Source organism: Adiantum capillus-veneris, chromosome 15 (genome assembly GCF_014529385.1).
Source record: "Adiantum capillus-veneris isolate H3 chromosome 15, ASM1452938v2, whole genome shotgun sequence".
In the NCBI taxonomy this organism is placed as follows: domain Eukaryota; kingdom Viridiplantae; phylum Streptophyta; class Polypodiopsida; order Polypodiales; family Pteridaceae; genus Adiantum; species Adiantum capillus-veneris.
Genome location: NC_140945.1, coordinates 142,359,486 through 142,380,013, shown reverse-complemented (window position 1 = coordinate 142,380,013; position 20,528 = coordinate 142,359,486). Strand labels below are relative to the sequence as shown.

Below are 20,528 nucleotides of genomic sequence, written 5' to 3'. Positions count from 1 at the left end.
GTGTATATGTATATATATATATATATATATATATATATGTATATATATATATATGTATATATATATATATGTATATATATATATATATATTGGTGCATACATGGGGACAACTCGCTGCCACTTGAGATCTTAGGCTTATAGGTATCAATTTTTGTGAATTTTTTGCGGTTTTGCTAATGCTATTGCACACATTTGGTGTTGGTTGCCATTTGGTGCATGTGCAATTACATTTTGTGAAAGTCTAATCTACATCTAAACTAACATAACATGGTGGAAAGAGTAGCCCTTTACACTTGTCGAAATCTGCCGCATGAAGGTTAAACTCCAAAACAGAGAGAAGCCCCTGTGCACGCGATAAAATGGGAGGCGACCGGCCGTACTAGTTTCTTGAAATACATGGTAGTCAGCTTGAGATTGTAAATTTAGACAAATCAATAAATTTGGGTAGATTGGTGAATTCAGCGGGGCATTTGTAAAGTTCGAACATCGAAATTTGAGGTAGGTTGGGTGAGAGTTGTACGTTGCTACACAGTCAGGTGAAGCGTTCAACGTTTTGAAAGTTCTTTTAGCTTCTTTCAGCACAATCCTACTCAGATTCCAACATGACTGCTCATCATCACTGAATCGAGAAAACCTCCGCCCTACGCCTCCTACAACCTTCTTTCTTTCTCTGCGCGTCACACAGCGGCATCCAATCGATTTGAGCTCATATGGACTTCTTGTTCCGACTCGCAATGTAAGTGTGGTCTTGTCAAGTCTGCATTTCTGGCAGCGCTATAGCCGCCTCCTTTTTGGGTCTGCATTCTTTTTCGAGTTTGTTTCTGCGTGCCAAATGAATCTGCACCTGGAAGCAAAGGAATAAGCTTTGCTTCTATTTCAAGGTTCCTACAGGCCCTTTTAGATCAAGCCAGGTGGGTCCAGTGCTTAATCAATCCGCGATATATGTCTAGTTTTGTGCCTTCTCTATCTGATTTTCTAGTGCATTCCAAGATCCTGCCATGGAACACTCTCATTCTCCAGGCCCGGTTATATATATCATATGGGTTTTGCAGATAGCTAGCTGCTCCCTTTATGGAGCCCAGTTTTTTAAAAGCATGCTGGAATTAGTGATTGGTTTTATCTCGTTTTCAATTATTTTGTTTTTCGGGGCTCTTTTTCGAGCATTCCCTAAGCTTCCTAGTGTGGTTGATTGCAGATTGGGTTTGGGATATGTTTATCCCGCTTACAAGTGCTTTAAAGTCATAGATTGTGGGAAAAAGCCTAAATCTGAAGAGCTTTACACGTGGTGCCAGTACTGGTAAGTCTTGTCCTTCAAACACCTTCTCATATAGTTAAGGAACGAGAAATAGTAAGGTGCTTAAGAGAGCGAAATTTACGTGTATGTTATTAGCATATAAATGTGATTATGAATATATGTATGCATATATAGATTCACTCATGTATAGAAGGGAGATTTGACAAGGCCTTACATGCATAGAGGCAATTGTGAGGGGAGTCCCCCTCCTCCAATGCCTTTTGGTCAGTTTGTGCCCCCCTTTTTGGCCCTTTATGCCAAGCCTATGCAACGCGTCTTAGAGGCAACTCACTTCTTTATCGCAGGGTGCTTTTACAATGGGCAGAGCCCAAGTCGCCCGTGGATCCCATTTGGGCACCCTAAATCTGAGAAACATGTATTATGGATGTTGTCCAATTCACAGACAATTTTCGTTTTTTCCACATGTTGACGGATAAGAAAATTGATTGGGTGGAACGGTTAGAACATGCTCTTTGGAAGCTACGTGTCGTGAGTTCATGGCTTGCAAATTTGGTTTTTTCGAAAAGTACATGTGTGCCCTTGCTCTTGTTAGGATGGCCCAGGAGGTTGTCCATCTTGTACGTCTTGAAGTTTGTGATTGGACTGCCATGAGTTCAAGGCTTGCAAATTTGGTTTTTCTGAAAAGTACATGTGTGGCCTTACTCTTGTTAGGACGGCCCAGGAGGTTGTCCATCTTGTACGTCTTGAAGTTTGTGATTGGACCACCATGCGTGTGCTAGCTTGTGCTTAATAGTGTTGGGTGTGAGTCTTCTAGACATGCTTTCTGGAATGGCGAAACCTAACAAGTTGTTTCTTTCGTCCAAGGAGAAAGGGTGGATGTTTCCGAAACCTCAACTTTTTTTGTTTAAATTTTCTTTCCTTTTCGACTCTCTTCTTTTTTCCTCTAAAAGTTCTCTAGACTCACTCACACACACACACACACACACACACACACATGCATGTGTATACACACTTGGGAGGGCTCATGTATTCTCACAAGTTCTCCTTCATGCCATTGTGTGCTCTCTCTCTAGATTGACACATAGATACGCTCACACCTGCTACCTGCATAGGTAGGCCCTTGCAAGAGTGTTACTGGGGAATGCCTTCCCACAGCGCTGCCGATGGTTGAAACAAGTGTGTGCTGGGGTTATTTTCACCAGTGCGCTGCTGATGTTTCAGAAACAAGTGCGTTGGAAAATTTAAAACCTTACGCTGGTTATGTTTTACGTAAGGACCCAGTGAAGAGCTGCCGCGAAGAGACTTCTGCGAAGCAGCATGTAGCTAATGTTGTTGCATGATCGTACCTAATAAAGTCGTCTCAACTTATGGCCAAGAGACGAGGGGCCCAAGGGACACAAAAGACCTTAAAAAATTGCATAAAAGTTTGCTGACGTGGCAGCTGTACGGACGTCATAGATCGCACTAACTGTTGACATGGCTGTACGGATTGCCGCAGGTTGCGCTGAATGCTGTTTTTGGCTGGCAGCTTTTGGGACAGTTTACTTTTGAGATTACATGCTTTTGGGGCTCTGCTTTTAGTAACCCTTGTAATGTCTATAATTGACCCAAGGGGGGCTCTCTCTGCAGAGCATCTGGACGCAGAGTTTGAGAGCGAGTACCCGCGGACCAGTTGAACTTTGCTCAAAGATTAATATAAAAGAAATACTGAAAGAGGCGTCAGTCTTTGGGGCCAGTATCTTTTGGCACGGAACTACGTCGGGCTGTGTCGACTCTCTTTTGTTTTGTGAAGTATTTTGAAGTGAATCTCTGCTGTGTCGCGGTAAAATCTTGACTTGGAGTGTCCAAGTTTGTTACAATGGTATCAGAAGATGATCGATTTTCTCTTCTACTGGGAAATCCGATTTTTTCTCTCGCGACACTTATGGATTCCAAAAAGAATTATTCGACCTCTTTTGCAAACCGTTGAGGCGGGAGGAGACAACACAGAAGATTTAAACGAATTAATAAAAGATGTGTACAAGCTACCTTGACCTACATTGTAGGAACTTTTCGAGATGCAATGTTGACAACAGGTTGACGAGTGCACAAAGCAGATGCTTCAGTTTGCTAAAGATCCCCAATTTGCAAATTTTTTGTCTCAACAGTCCATGGTTGGAAGTGCATAATGCACAAAGCAGATGCTTCAGTTTGCTAAAGATCCCCGGTTTGCAAAATTTTTGTCTCAGCAGTCCATGGCTGAAGTGCATACTCAGTGGTAGAAAGCCATCGAACCACCAATTAAACCGGCAATCAAGAAACCTCCTTCTCCGAGGATGTTTACAGAACAAGAACTTCAAGAGGTAGTTCAGACCCAGCTTAGTCAACTTTTGGGCACGAAGAATCAATCGAAAAGGCAATTAAAGAAGCGCAAGAAGGGAACTGACTACCCTGGTTTTGTGGGCTTTCAATCTTCTTTTGCATCTGCAAGAAAGCAGAAGAAGCGTGTGTGTTCTGAAGGACTACCGAGTTCTTCTTTTTCTTCTTCTTCTTCTGACAGTTCTTCTAGCTCTTCGGACTCGAGCGAGGAGGAGAGAAAGGGCAAAAAGCGAAGCAAAAAGCAAAGCTTCGGAAAGAGCAAGAGAAACCTAGATTCCGACCAGTTTTTGATAGCTCTACGGAGGAGGAGTCCTCTGATAGTTCGGACTCCAATGACCACATGTTTTATGCGGAGAACAAGCATTTCTACAAAGCCAACCAATACGGCTTCCTCGAAGACAAGAACAAGAAGACTAAGGAGTTCAAAAAAGGTGGTTACTTCGTTAGCGTAGAAGGCAAAATCGCAATTATGGCTGGAGGTTCAACCACGTGGCGACAATTTTCAAACGGTATTATATTGGTCCCTCTTTTCAAATTGTCGCAAGCAGGGCCTCTCTCTCCAGATGCACGTGACACTTTTTCAATCATAGCATCAAATTAACAATTTTTTTTTTCATTTGAGAAGTGCTGAAATGGCATATACAGTTTCCAATATTTTACTCAATCTTAATTCGATGCGAACGCAACTAACGCAGCACTCTAGTTTTTTAGTTTTCGTTACTTGGTGAGCCCAAGGCTCTTTCTGAACGTAGAAGCCACCATGTGGCAATAGATTTAAATCGCAATTCTGGCTGGAGGTTTATCCACGTGGTGACACTTTTCAAACGGTATTATATTAGTCGCTCTTTTCTAATCGTCGCAAGTAGGGCCTCTCTCCAGATGCATGTCACACTTTTTCAATCATAGCATCAAATTAACATTTTTTTTTTCATTTTTTGAGAAGTGCTGAAATGGCATATACAGTTTCCAATATTTTACTCAATCTTAATTCGATGCGAACGTAGCTAACGAAGCACTCTAGTTAGTCGATAAAATTTGAATCCTTTTCTGGATTCCGAGATGCTCCGAGGGCTTTCGTCTTCATCCAGCAGTTTGACATAGCCTTCTCTCGAGGGCATTACTCAGAGCACTCGAAGATCAGGAGGGCTGCATCTTTTTCTAAAAGGAAATGCTCGAACATGATGGTCCACTCTTCTTCTGAGGAAAGGAGCTCCAATCAAGTGCTTGAAATTCAAATGGCTCTTTATTTCTTCTTGGCTGACCCGGGAGTACGAATGGATGTAAGATCCGCTTGGAATCATCTTCGGGTGACCAAGGGAGATTCTCTGGATGCTTATTGCGAGAGGTTTTTGGACTCTTTTCTACCAACCTCTTGATTTAAGGTCACCTTTAAGGAATAGATTGAGCGGTTTTGATGCGGACTCCCTACATAGATCCGAGATTACTGCCTTGAACAAAAGTCGGATTCTATTCAAGAATTAATGGGTCATGCGAAACGGGGTTTCTCGTTACATTTGGGCAATTTGACTTACCCCACTGATGAGATCTTGACTCAAAGGACCAAAAAGACCTCCAACAATGAAAGTAGAAAGAAAAAGAGTTCCCAGGAAAAGAAGGATACATGACCCCGCCCTACTCTTCAAGAACGGGCAAACTATCTCAAAGAGGGGAAGTGTTCTGGTTGCGGGGAACAAGGGCACATCTCTGCAAAGTGCCCCAAAAAGGCACAACAAGGACACACTTGTCACGTGCACATCTAACCCTATGTGTACGTGGACAAGCTACTTCATGACAAGGGTTTAGCTCAGTTCAGTTAGCCTAGCTTAGGAAGTGTTCTGGCACTTTTGTGAGTCTGTTCGTAGACCGTGCATGTCCAGACACTTAGAGTAGATGCATATCCTCTGGTTGCACACAACATGATCATCAACATTACCAACAGACTCCCTCATGAGCATTTTACAGTGCAGAAAACCTATTTTCCCTATTTTAGTCATTTTTCACTTATTATTTTTAAGTGACTGTTGGGAAACTGGGTAGGGCAATTTGACTCGGCAAGTATATAAGAAAACCTATTATTAATAAGTGACTTTGTTGGGAAACTGGGTAGGGCAATTTTGACAAGCATGTATATAAGAAACCCTAGCGCTAGCACTTTTTGGCAGAAGAGGCAGCAGGGACCTGACATCCAACAAAGCACCTTCTCCGCAAGACACCCCCCCCCCCCCGGGCGGATAACTTAGCGTTTTCAGCCAAGGACCAAAGACAAGCCCAATGTTTTCTTCAAGTGCAAATTAAGCCCAGCGTTTTGCAGTTGCAACAGCCTGGCGACAGCATACACAACATATCCCCTAGCGTTTTGCATTAGACTCAGATTCAGCCCTAGCGTTGTTGGGAGCAGCAGAACCCTTAGCGTTTTTCCCGGCGGTGAACACCCCTTGCATCAGCGTTTTGCATTTGCAGCAGTCATATTCCGCACCGCAAGTCCCAAACCTCGCAGATCTCACCTTTCTGCAGCAGATCCTCGTCGCACGGTCAGATCAGCCACCGTTTGCAGATTCAGCCCGGAAAACGCAGATTTCAGCATCTGCATTTTCAGCGTGTCGTCGTCGCATCATCGGCATCGCCGTTGTCATCGACATAGAGTCAGAATTCAGCAGATAAAGATTTGCAAATTTCAGCCATTAGCGTTTTTAGATTTCAGTCGTCTCGTCATCGTCCTCCTCGCCGTCGACATCGTCGGTAAGCCCATTCCATTGTAGAGATTTGTGCAATCAATAGTAGACCGCTCTCGCCATAGAGAGTGGGGCCTTCGTGTTGAGTTATCTATAAAGATACTATATACAACGAGCTATATATAGTATCTCTCTATATAGCTCAACAAATTTCATCTTGTAAACAATATCAAGTCAAGAAACATATCGAGACGTGAAGGTTAGAAATAACCACATCACATTGTCCTTACAGACGGTTCACGACGCCGCTGTGGAGACGACATAGAAACAAACATAATGCCGATGCAATCACATGTGCAAATGACATAGAAACAAATGTAATATTAATGTAATCACATGTGCACACATATATACAAAGCCAAGATGTATGAACATATTGAGGTCCCCAACATCTCAACAGCTGACAGTTGTCATCATCATGGCTTTACGTACATGGCATAATGGTATTCACCATGGCATAAGAGATGCTCAGAAAAGCTTTAAAATAGCAATCATCATGGCTTTACGTACCATGGCATAAGAGACGCTCAAAAAAGCTTTAAAATAGCTATTATCATGGTTTCTACGTCAATGCACATGAAGACGTAAACATGGCATTATCTCGTGTGATCAATAGACACACTTTGGGCATTGCAGATTGTGGAGTCGTCGCTCTCTTCTCTCTCGTGCCTGGTTGTTCAACATGGTATTAGAGTTGTGCTAATGCAACAGGATCATGTACGGAAGTCTTCGTGAAAAGCAAGGTTCATCAAGTGTTTTTAGTTTTACTTTGCTCTTAATTCGCGACGATTTACTGCTTTCACATGATGTGTTAATTATCGGTGAAAAGTTATTTATTGATGTACATCGCATGAGAAGCAGTGACGCAGATACATAGATTGGTTTTAAAAGAGCTTCTTTACTTATTGTCGATGCGATACAGTTCTGTTGTGGGCGAATATGGTAATCTCCAAGAGTTCATGGGCACTTGAAGCAAATAGAGTAGAAGTGGATAGCAATGGCAAAGACCAGATTTGTGAAGCCTGATGATGTTGCGCAGATTCACATGCAAACGCGATCCATGGATAGAGGCTAGTGGCTTTCGGTTCTTCATAGCAGAGCCATATTGCAAGAATCACCTAGCTCTTCGTAGCTGGCCGGCTATGAACTGGGCTGGCCGCGTAAGCGTGTTGTCTGACCCTTGTTTGAGCAATAGTTTAGCGCTTGTGAGCATGTAATTAGCGCTCATCCTTCTTTGTCATTGAGGCGATATAATTAGCACTCGTCGGCATTATTCATAGCAGCGTTTGCAGTAGCGCTTTTATTAATTGCTATGTTTAGAATAGAGTTCTGTTAAAAATTTGATGCTATTATAAGTAAAAATGATACGGATGACCAACGCCATCGTCATTTATGAGGCCTGCAAGCTTTTTCATATTGTTTCTAGTCTAGGTCTCGGTGATAGTCTTGGTGACTGAGCACGAGAGAGCAGATTTGTGATATCAGATGCGATTTTTCCTAAATTTAGTACAACTCGCAGAGATTTTCTCATGGAAAAGCAGGGACTGGTTCGCATATTATATCGTCAAGGAAAAGCAATTGGGTCCCTGCACTGCTTCAACAAGGCCTTCTTCATCAAGATCAGGATTGCAAGTGTATGGAGCAAGCCATCTTGCGTTTGCAGCCTGATGTATTACAGGCGTAAAAGGGTATGTTTAGTGCTCGTTCATGGGCATAGAAACAACAATTGTTCATGGTGATGGAAATGATCACCTCGTTGAGGTTTTGTGAAGCAATTACATCCATGCTTGCACCCTTTGTAGTACCCAAAAGAGCATTATTTGCTAGTTCTTATGTTGAGCCAGCTTGCGCCATTTGTAGAGTCTAAAAGCAGGGTTGCAACCCGAGGGCAATATCCAATTCAAGCTGGCGATAATCTAGCCAGCAGACTATGGTATCCCAGTTGTCCACACAGATTTTTAGAAAAGCTTTTGTTTCTTAATGCTGAGCAGTCCTCATGAGACTACTAGTCTAAAGATGATTATACTTTGGTCAAATGATAGCAGGGGACCAGGGTGCTATATATAGAGATACTATATATAGCTCAACACTTCGGAGGAGGGACAACATTCTGGTGTCGTATTCTTCTCTCTCTATCTCTCAGTCTCAACACCTTCATTCACAGTGTTTACCACTTTGTTTGTGATCATTTGCTCTCTCTCACTAAAGGAACGGAAGGCTCTCCCTTCCGCAAGTAAAGGGAACCTAGAGCAGTTTTCGGATCTTATCTTGAGCAAAGTTCAACATTCACTTCCGCTGCACCTTACAACACTGAAGACAAGCCAGAGAGTTCTAGAGCAGCAGAGGAACATGGCAACAAAGGCAAAATGAAAGCAGGACTAGTATCGGATTGCTGGGATCCGACCCAAGCCAGATAGATGAAAGTACAGAACTTTGCTGAGCTGGGGGCAAACTGAAAGATCAGAAGCCCTCGATGGAGGAGCCAAGGCAAACTTCATTACACCTGAATTGGCGACGCGGCTCGAGATTACGCCTGACAGGATGGGCCACCAACAGAGGCAGTTCTATCGGCGCCTGAATGGGATATAGTCATTACGTCTGTCATTGGCAAACTTCGTTTGCATTGTTAGGGATATTTAGGGCAAGAAGACTTTTACATCATGCCTTTGGAAGGGTGTGACGTCCTCCTAGAAGTCCCTTGGTACCATAAGAACAAGGCCGTGATCGACTATCGGGCTAAGAAAGCGACTTTGACAACTAAAAGGGCAGAAAAATTGTACTTGATGTAAAACTGAAGGGTGAGTCCGTCCCTATTGTGTCGGCTTCGGCTGTCACAAAACGGGAGCGTACACGAGCACTTATAAAATCTGAAAATTATAATTCTTTGAAAACATGAGAGAAGGGAGAAGATCGACACAGTATTGGGGACCAGAAGATGGGCTGGTCCCCCCCGTTAAGAGTATTCTTTTATTCAGGGAGAATTCTTATACAAGCACGAGAACCCGAGGAAACCCCTCCGTTCTGTAGTCTTAGATCCGAAGGTCGTGCTTTCCCGTAAAGGGCTTGGGCACAAGGCCGTTCCTTCCCGTGAGGGACTTAGGCGGGAAGCCGTACTTTCCCGTAAGGGGCTTAGGCGTGAAGCCGTACTTCCCATGAAGGGCCTTCCCGTGAGACGGGAGATTCCTGCAAAACAAACCACACAAAGCAGCAATTCTCAATGCGTATCAACACTGTCGCTCCTTGCTTGAAGAATCAACCTCCATACTCAATCGTCACGCGAGCACTTGCAAATTCCGTCGCCAGTCTTTGCTCCAGAATCCCAGCGCTTGCACTTCCTGCTGCTTTCGGCGTATCAAAACTGGAATGCTTGCTGCCCTTTTATAGGCTCTGGCACCTGGCGGGAATAGCGGCCTAGAAAGCAGAGCCAACGCTCCTAGAGAGAAAGATCGCAAATTCAGTCCCCCCCCTCTGCGTAGCTTTTCTAGCTCTGCCTTTCTTTGAATACTTGCTTTATTTTATTAATAAAGGCCCGGTCACTTAAAAGTGACCGGCCACTTAAATAAAATAAAGTGTGAACCTGTTCAAACTTTAAAAACTCACTTAGTCAATGAAAACAATGCTACACGGACACATTCCAGGCGTCCCCGGGTGCAGGACACGACACAGATGCAATGCAGACACAGACTCCTCGCAGGAAAACATCTGTCCTCCCGCGACTGTTCCTGCTTTTCGTAAGAAGCGTCATTGAACCCATCTTTATTCTTGTGCTTGCGTTCTTACGCGTATTTTCTTACTTAGTTCGGATTTCCTCCTTAGCCTACGGGATGCCCCCTTACTGATGCACCTGTCACCCATCATGTGACGCATCAGAGGCACTCGTAACCCGGCCCTTTCCACCGAACTTACGGAAACTCCTTCGCGATGTTTACCGTCACCCATCAAATGACACATTAGAGTTGTCCGTTCCTGATGGCAGTTCCTGTAGCTACAATCTTTTTAACAGTTCTTAGCGCACATAATAAAATATCCTAAAAATTAATGAAATCCAGTATTTTTGTTTACTCGATCTATTTGAAAGAGTTGAATGATGAACATTGAACGAACATGTCTGAACTTCACAAAGAACGCCAAAATTTTCTCCACATACATGCTGATTGTTTCTCTGAAGGCTTGCCAGGCGAGTTACCCCCATCTCGTCCTGAGGATCATACTATTGATCTGATTCTTGGAAGCACACCACTGAATCGGCCACCTGACCATGTTAGCCTAGCCGAGAATGAAGAGATTATGAACCAAGTGAAAGACCTCCTGGAAAAGGGTCTTATCCAGCCGAGTACTTCACCCTACTTCTCTCCGGTTTTGTTGGTATTAAAGAAAGACGGATCTTGGAGAATGTGTATTGATTATAGAGCTCTCAATCTCAATAAAATCACTATCAAGCACAGATTTTCGATTCCAAGGATTGATGATATTCTTGACCAACTTCAGGGATCCTCTTGTTTTAGCAGAATTGATTTGAAAAGCGGATATCATCAGATCATAATTGCTCTGGGAGATATCTATAAGACAGCCTTTCGGACAAGCTTTGGATTATGTGAATTGTTGGTGATGCCTTTTGGACTTATCAATGCTCCAGCGACTTTCAACCGAATGATGGATAGGATTTTCCGAGAGCATCGATCTTTTGTCGGCACTTTCTTTGATGATTTTATAGTTTTCTCCAAGGATGAAGCAGAACATCGACACCATCTGCTAGAGGTCTTTCAGGCATTGCGTGATCACAAATTAGTCATCAATGCCAAAAAGAGTGAATTTTTCTTGTCGGAGATACACTTTTTGGGACACATCATCTCAGCAATAGGAGTACATATGGACCCGGGCAAGATTGAGACTGTCCGCGATTGGCGAGTTTTGAAGAATGTTTATGTAAGGTACAGCGGAAGTGAATGTTGAACTTTGCTCAAGATGAGTGCTCTGAGTTGTGCTCAAGGGTTCTTCTTACTTACGAAAGGGAGAGCCTTCCGTTTCTTTAGTGAGAGAGTGCAAATGATGACAAACCAAGTGGTAAACATTGTGAATGAAGGTGCTGAGACTGAGAGATAGAGAGAGAAGAATACGACACGAGAATTTTGTCAAACCCTCCTTCGAAGGCCCCACTCTCTATGGCGAGAGCAGCTTACTATTGATTGCACAATCTGATACAATGCAATGGACTTGCCGACGATGAGGACGACGATGAGACGGGCTGAAAACTGAAAACGCTAAGGCTGAAATCTGCAAATCTTGTATCTGCTAAATTCTGACTCTATGTCGATTACGGTGGCGATGATGACGATGCGACGACGACGCGCTGAAAACATAGATGCTGAAATCTGCGTTTTCCGGGCTGAATCTGCAAATGCTGGCTGATCTGACCGTGTGGCGAGGATCTGCTGCGGGAAGGTGAGATCTGCGAGGTTTGGGGGCTATTCAGCAGTGTCTATCTGCTGAAAAATGCAAAATGCTGATGCAAAGGGTGAATCTGTCGCGGCAAATTTGCAAAACGCTAGGTTGACTGCATGATACAAAAACGCTAGGGCTGAAAATTCATATGTTGCAAAAAAGCTATGGTAACTGCTGTGTATCTGCTACCGCCGGCTGATCTGCAACTGCAAAACGCTGGGGCTGATCTTTGATGAAATTGCTAGCTGTGCTCTACAGAAAATGCTAGGGGTGTCTGCTGCAAGAACGCTAGGTGTCTTGTTGGGATCTTGCTACGAAGCTGCCTGTCAAACTGTTAGGTGCAGCGGAATGAATGTTGTATTTTCTCAAGATTAGTGATCTTTATTGCTCAAGGTTCCTTTTAGTTCTTAGGGAAGGAGAGAGCCTTTCGTCTTGTAGAGTGCTATGATCACGAACAAAGTGAGTGGATATTGTGCGTGCAAGTGAATGAGACTGAGAGAAGGAGAGAGAAGAGATACGACACCTGAGAGGTTGTAAAACCCTCCTCCGAAGGCCCCACTCTTGTCGGCGAGAGTGGTCTACTTTGATTGCACAAAGGTGTACAATGCGAATGCAATGGACTGACGCAATGGGACTATGCCGATGACGACGACGACTTGATGGCTGAAATTTGAGATCTTCTAACTGCTGAATTCTGGGACTGTTTCGGTGGCTGAAAATGACTGGTTTCTTGCTGTGGTTATGGCTGAAAATGATGGATCTTGTTTGGGGTCATGCTGCAGATGAAAACGCTGATGTTCCTACTCTTTAGGCTGTGCTTTTGGAGAGAGTTCCTTGGCTGAAAAACGCTGCCACAGCAGGTACTATAATGCTGAAAACGCTGGTCTGGAAGGGTCCCAATGATGATAAAAAACGCTGAAATGGTCTGTCTTGCTAGCGTTAGTAAATGGGCTGAGATCGTTGATGTTGGTGCTAGGGGAAAACTGCCAAAGACGAGGCTTATGACGATGGTATGCTGTGGGTGGAAACGCCAAATAAGGGGGATGTCTGGCGATGGAATCTGCTTGGAATCCCCGCGAAGAGGGAGGTCCAAAAACGCTGGGGGTGCTGGGGGGGGGGGGGGTTATTGCTGAGAAGTTGCCTGTTGAGCGGGAAGCTCCTGCTGCCTCTTCTGCCAGAAAGTGCTAACTTGGGTTTGCTTATATATTAACTTAGCAAAATTGCCCTACCTACTTTTGTTGGAAAGTCACTTAAAAATAATAAGTGAAAATACCAATAAATAGGAAAATAGGCTAAATGCACTGGAAAAGTCCCCTAACTGATGCTCAATGGATTCTGATGAGAATTCCGATGATCATGCTGTGTGCAACCGGAGGATATGCACCTATGCTAAGTGACTGGGCATGCACGGTCTACGAATAGACTCACAAAAGTGCCAGATCACTGCTAATCTAAACTGACTGGATTGACTGAACTCTGTTGTGGTGTAGCTTGTCCACGGACACATAGGGTTGGGATGTGTCACGTGACACAGACGCTGGGTCTCTGCTGCCTCTTCTACCAGAGTACACTAGCGCTAGCTTTTCTTATATATTGGCTTGGGTAAATTGCCCTACCCTGTTTCCCAACAAAAGTCACTTAATAATAATAAGTGAAAAATTGCTTAAATAGGGAAAATAGGTCTGTGCAGTGTAGGAATGCTTTTGATGGATTATGATGGTAATTTGATGATCATGCTGTGTGCAACCAGAAGATATGCATCTACTCTAAGTGCCTGGACATGCACGGTCTGCGAACAGACTCACAAAAGTGCTAGAACACTTCCTAAGCTAGGCTAACTGAACTGAACTGAACTGAACTGAACCCTTGTCATAAAGTAGCTTGTCCACGTACACATAGGGTTAGATGTGCACGTGAGTTTATGAAGTTAGAAGCTTCTTGGGCTTGTGTTCTTACTACCGGAGGTTCATTCAGAAGTTTGCAGAGGTATCTTCCCCTATGCATATACTGACTAAGAAAGGAGTCCCTTTCTTGTGGGGAGCGACAGATGTGACTGCGTTTCAGACATTGAAAGAAAAACTAACTATTAGATTAGTGTTGGCTTTGCCAGACTTGCAAAAGCCATTCAAAGTATATTCTGATGCTTGTGGTCGTAGTCTGGGAGCGGTCTTAATGCAAGAAGGCCATGTAATTGCCTATGAAGGCCGATGTTTTCAAGGCCAGAATTGACAGCACGAGAAAGAGCTATTGGCAGTGATCCATGCTCTTACTCAGTGGCGACACTACCTACTTGGAGCCGATTTCACGGTCTTTATTGATCATCAAAGTTTACGCTACTTCTTATCAAAAAAGCAGCTTTTCCAGCTTTTGGAAAAGCAGATGCGGTGGGCGAACATCTTGTTACGATTTCACTTCCAGATTGTCCACGTGCAGGGACATAAAAACTTGGCGGCAGATGCATTGTCTCGGAAGCCCTTAGTCTTGGCTATTTCTGCGATTCAACATAGAAGCTTCGAGGATATGGTTGATCAATACACCACCGATCCGGATTGTTTTGATGTTTTCACTCGGATACAGAATGGGAAGATAGTAGCAGTATATTCCATACGCGATGGCTACTTGATGAAGAAAACGATGTTGTGCGTCACACAGTCGTTGAGAGAAAAGGTTTTGACTTAGTGCCATTGCGTGGACAGATTTAGCAAGCAAGCTCACTTCATTGCAGTGAAGAAAAACAGTCAAGGCGGATCATTTACCGAGACTGTTCATTGCTCAGATATTTCGACTCTATGGCATGCGTGAGACAATAGTCTCCGACAGAGATCCCCGATTCACGAGTTTGTTTTGGAGGGCTATATGGGAGAACATTGGCATACGGTTGCAGTTCTTGTCATCATGCCACCCGTAGATAGATTGGCAATTTGGGATTGCCAATTCAGTTTTTCTGGATTTATTGAAGTCTTACATCTTTGATTAGAAGACTCAATGGGAATTTTTTTTGCCTTTGGTGGAATTTGCCTACAATAACACGGTTCACTCTTTGACGGGAAAGGTGCCATTTGAGATAATTGAAGGTGCTCCGAAGGTTCCACCCTTTCTCAGTACTAAGGACAAGATTTTTGAAGCCGACCAATACACGAGGGACTTGGACACTGCTTTTGCCAAGGTTCGGGAGGCTTTAGCGAAATCTCAAGAATGACATAAGAAGGCAGCCGATCGACATCGACGAGATTTGAAATTAAAGGAATACGATTGGGTGCTCTTATGTTTTGAGAAGGCACGCCTAAGAAAACGGAAGGGAAAGAAGCGGCTTTAGCACGAGTAGTATGGCCCTTTCCAGATAAAAGAAAAGATAAATGATGTCTTCTTTCGACTCAAGCTGCCCAATACTTGGAAGATTCACAATGCATTCCATGTGAGTCTATTGAAGCCTTTTAAAGGTGATGTGCTAGTGGATGGGGAGCCTGATGAGCAACCCGAAGTGGAGGAAAGCGAGGAGATACTCGTTCGAGAACAAATTTTGGCACACAAGGATAGAAAGATAAAAGGTAAAGTGATTAGGCGGTTCTTGGTTAAATTCAAGAACTATCCTGCATTGGGTGCGAAGTGGATGGAGGAGGGGGACCTAGCAGATACTTCTTAGATTTCGGAACTTTACCTTGAAGCATTCGGTTTAGCATTGTCTACTCCGATAGAACCCCGAATTGAGCAAGGGTGAATCTAGTGCAGTGGGTTTGCACAAGAGGGGAGTTACTCCGCTCCTTTGTCAACAGATTACCTCGATTTTTGAATAAGGTCACTAATGTCCCCTTTGGGTTTCGGGGATACTAATGGACTGACCAATATTTTGATGTATGACTTTATGACACGGAATTCCCGAAATTGAATATGATTGATTTGTACTCTCGACTTGTTTGAGTGCAAGAACTGAAAGACGAAATGACTGTAGCATTTTGATTTTTTTAAATCTCTATAGTCATGATCGCAATAAGGATTAGTTAATCGCGGATCAGTGAGGTCCAGAATGGATCTAGATTCGATTACTAAATACGTTGCTGGCAGTCATGGTTGGAGATTTGGAATTAGTTTTTCTGTGATTTGTCATGTGATGTCGTGTGATGTTGAGTGATGTCCTATGGATGTGAATGTCGATTTCTACAAGTGCTAGATGTGTCGTGTCTAGTGCGGTTGGTACTAACAGTCAGTGTCTACTAAGACATTTTATGGCCTTTGTCTATTTTGCAGGCGTAATCGAGGGCAATTACAATTCTTTCAAGAGGGGGGTATGTCACAAACTGATGACGTGGCATGACCCTAACTAATAAAGTTGTCCCAACTTATGGCGAAGGGACGAGGGTCCCAAGGGACACAAAGACCTTAAAAAATTGTGTAAAGGCCTACTGACATGGTAGCATTACGGACGTCGCAAATTGCGCTAACTTTTGACGTGGTTGTACAAATTTCTGCAGATCGCGCTGACAATGCTGACGTGGTTGTACGGATTTTCGCCGGTTGCATTGGCTTCTGTTTTTGGTTGGCAGCTTTTGGGACAGTTTGCTTTTGAGATTACCTGCTCTTGGGGCTCTGCTTTTAGCAACCCTTGTAATGTTTATGTAAGGTGCAGCGGAATGAATGTTGTATTTTCTCAAGATTAGTGATCTTTATTGCTCAAGGTTCCTTTTAGTTCTTAGCGAAAGAGAGAGCTTTCCGTCTTGTAGAGTGCTGTGGTCACGAACAAAGTGAGTGGATATTGTGCGTGCAAGTGAATGATACTGAGAGAAGGAGAGAGAAAAGATACGACACTGAGAGTTGTAAAACCCTCCTCCGAAGTCCATTGCACGAAGGTGTACAATGCAAATGCAATGGACTGATGCAATGGGACTATGCCGACGACGACGACGGTGATGACGATGGCTAAGGCTGAAATCTGTGATCTTCTAGGGCTGAGTTCGGGGTTGTCTTCGTGGCTGGAAATGACTGTTTTCTTGCTGTTTCATGGCTGAAAATGATCGAGTTGTCAGGGGTTCATGCTGGGGACAAAACGTTGAGGATCTGTACCCCTTTGGCTGCGTTTTTAATGGCTGATGTACCTGCTGAAAACTGATGTAAAAACGCTGAGGCTCTAGGTCCAAATCTGCGTTTTTATGGGCTGAATATTTGCTGGCCAAAACGCTGCCATGGCTGAGATTCACTAACGCTAGGGCTGTTGCAGTCTCTTGCCAAAAGCGCTGGCTGTGGGAGCTCAATAACGCCAATAGGCTGCTGTTGAAAACGCCAGCAAGGCTGATTTTAAAACGCTTTGATGGGGCTGATCTGCAGGTGGGTAAAACGCTAGGCAAGGGTGGTTGATGGCGATGCTGGATCTAGGAACCGTGGAAGAAAACGCCAGGTGTGGGAGATAGATGGCGATGGATCTTGATGCTGAGGGGGGTACTGCTGAGAAGTTGCTTGTTGAGCGGGAAGCTCCTGCTGCCTCTTCTGCCAGAAAGTGCTAACTTGGGTTTGCTTATATATTAACTTAGCAAAATTGCCCTACCTACTTTTGTTGGAAAGTCACTTAAAAATAATAAGTGAAAATACCAATAAATAGGAAAATAGGCTAAATGCACTGGAAAATTCCCCTAACTGATACTAATGGATTCTGATGGGAATTTCGATGATCATGCTGTGTGCAACCGGAGGATATGCACCTATGCTAAGTGACTAGGCATGCACGGTCTACGAATAGACTCACAAAAGTGCCAGATCACTGCTAATCTAAACTAACTGAACTGATGGGAACCCTGCTATGGTGTAGCTTGTCCACGGACACATAGGGCTGGATGTGTCACGTGACATTCCCTCCTTTTCAAAGTGAGGTATTGATACCAAACTGTATGGTGTCGAGGGAGATCGCCAACAACATCCGGAATCTTGGAAGGGAATCTTCGCCGGCCCACTCTGATGTGTGGGTCGTGCGGTACTTAAGGTCTGCAACGCTTGCTTCTTTGGGCTGCGCCGAAAGCAACTCAAAGTCTTCTGAATCTCCTTTCTTGCTTCAACTTCGTGTAGAGTCCTGCTTCTTTCGTCTTCAAGAATCTCCATGGCTGAAAATTCCCGAAACCCTCTCCAACACAAAACCATGAACATACCCATTCCATGTAAAGTGAAGGAAACAAATCTTGTCTTCTCTAAAGACTGTGTATGCAATGTCGATGAACATAGAGACAGAGTGGCAACCCGTTCATCAAACACATGCAAACAATGCGCTCGAATCTTTTCTGTTTGATCGAAATCAATCAACTGTGGCAAATCAAAATGGAAATGCCCATGCTTGGTGCTCATACTATCATGTGCTCGTTCGGAAACTGTATCATGCCAAGGAAGAGACATGGAATGTGACTTCCGTACATACAACTTTTCATGAACAATCCACATACATTCATGCTCATCCATGAGAGAAAGGTGCTCAACATACAATATGTCATGCCTAGGAAAAGGGATCACATAACGATGTTGACTAAAATACAGGAAACCTTCACGAATGAAACACTCGAACAATGCGTGCGTATCAAACATGCGAACACATAATACTTCCTGTGAGGGTTCTTTGGACCAAGGCTCGAGAGCCAAGATCGGTTCTTCGGGATCTATCGAATCTTCTTGTGGGGGATCTGTGGATCTTGACTCGAAAGCCAAGATCGATTCTTGGTGATTGATCGAATCTACAATGAGGTTAGCTTTTCTAGAAAAATCATCAACTAACACATCATCCTTGTGAACAATCACATGTGCTTCATGCAAATCATCATGCTGGTCTTTATCATCCAAATCATCATGCAAATCATTATCCTTCAAATCATCATGCTTCTCATAATCATACAAGTTCTATGTGTCATGCTGTGGAGAAAAAGAGACCGAAAGAGTCTCCTTACTTCGAATCCTTTCAACCTTGTCTTGCATAGTAGCAATGAGAGATGGAGAAGGAGCAATGTCCTCTCCATGAAAGACAATAGGAGAATCACTTTTGGCATTGAGAGTTATAGTGTTAGTCAGAAAATCCATGAGAGCGTCATTATTACGAAACCATCGAATGCCCAAAATCATATCACATCCTGAGAGAGGAGAAACAACAAATCTTCTAGTGAAGGCACTTTGTTTAATTGCAAATAACACATCAAGGCATTCCTCTGTGATGAGAGCGTCCATACCGGGACGAAAGCTAGAGACCTCGATAGGAGATCTCGGACTAACTTCGAGGCGGGCTCTCTCAACAAGAGAGGAACTGATCACATCATGCATACTACCTGGGTCAAACAATATGACAAAACGGTGCCCCGACGTGCGACCATAACATTTAATGAGAGAATCATCAATGGGATGGTCCTGAGAAACTTTGGACACAATCGTGTTATCATTCATTGCATTGACATATGTAGTGGGTGCTGTGGGTTCTTTAGAGTCATTCGATTCAAGATTAGGACATGTTCGTTTTATGTGACCCTTAATGTTACAATGAAAACAATGACCTTCCTTAGAATAAGTGCTTTGTTCTTCCGACGTGATGTATCCTCCTACAATTCCTTGTGCTACCTTTTCATTTGGAGTAAGCTTAGGTTTAGCAGTTGTGTTAGCTTTACCCTTAGATTCATTGGAAGAATTCTTTGATGAGAGACTGTTGGAAGATTGGTTAGAAGAGTTATCATTCTTACCATTCTTACTGTTCTTACCGTTCTGAGAAGTCTGCGAGGTACTTGTGGAAGTCTTGGTCTCCTTAGGCTTTCCCTTGTTGTGCTTCATCTCCTATGCGAGAGCAATCGCTACCGCCTTGTTGAGATTGATTGGATCGAATACCTCGTCATCGTACTTGATATACTCGTCCAATCCAAAGAGAAAAGCCTCTTTGCGCTCATCATCCGACATGCGTAATTGGGTACCTAGCTGCAAAACACGATTAGAAAAAGACATAACCGGCATACCATTTTGCTTGAGAGCGCGCCAATCGTCCTTCAATCGTGCCAGGTACTGAGGTGGCATAAACCGCGCCTTGAGCTTGTCTTGGAAATCAGCCCAACTAAGAGAGAGGGCGTGAAATCGGCGGTTGTCTCAAGGTGCGCGGCTAGCTGTGCCTCTTGCCATGCGTGGTTCCAATTAATGGCATCACTGGCAAGGTACATAGCTGCCGTCAGAACTTTGCTATTTCCTGTCTTCTTAGTTACCGTCATACTTACTGAAAGTCAACTTTTCTGTAACTGGATGGTTGGAATCCGCGTCGTGGCTTACGCCACTTGACGAACTTCCATGATTTTTGGGTGGTTCGGTCTTCGAAGCTAGGATGTGGGAAATAAATTCTTGATGACGAATCTCCCTTTGAGCTTCTCGTTCATCGCGCTCGCGTTCGAAAGCAAGTCGATTTTCTTCTTGTTTTGCGGCAAGAGCAAGGCGATTTGCTTCTTGTCTATCCATCATGGCATCATCTGCTTGACCACTTCCTCCATAGGGTTTGGTGGCGTAGATGGCGAAGGGGGAGGGTTGAAGAAATCATCTCTGGGTGGGGACGAGTCTCCGTCGCCTCTCTCATGCTCATCACCTGTATGCGAAGTATCCATTCCGCTTCGGGTGACGACCATGCACTATAATCTTGGGTTCTGAAGTTCGCGAGGAACTTGGGTTCTTGAGGGTCTTGAGGTCCTTGATTCGTGAGAATCTAGGGTTCTTGAGGTTTTCTTTCGCTTGCAAATCGCGTTGAGAAGGATCTTCTC

At 43.9% G+C, this 20,528-nt stretch overlaps 1 protein-coding gene across 2 annotated transcripts in view; it reads left to right on the top strand.

Annotated features, from left to right (window-relative positions):
• Positions 1–402: 402 nt before the first annotated feature.
• The window catches only part of LOC147441595 (uncharacterized), a 46,658-nt gene continuing 26,532 nt past the window's right edge, over positions 403–20,528 (top strand). Inside the window, exons 1-3 of one of the 2 annotated variants that reach the window (XM_086483169.1) lie at positions 403–498; positions 580–736; positions 1,196–1,297. In XM_086483169.1, the coding sequence (XP_086339295.1) occupies positions 711–736; positions 1,196–1,297 (128 nt within the window). In that variant the 5' untranslated portion in view covers positions 403–498; positions 580–710. Of the gene's footprint in view, positions 499–520; positions 737–1,195; positions 1,298–20,528 lie in introns of those variants that run through there. The other variant, XM_086483167.1, reaches the window with a different exon arrangement.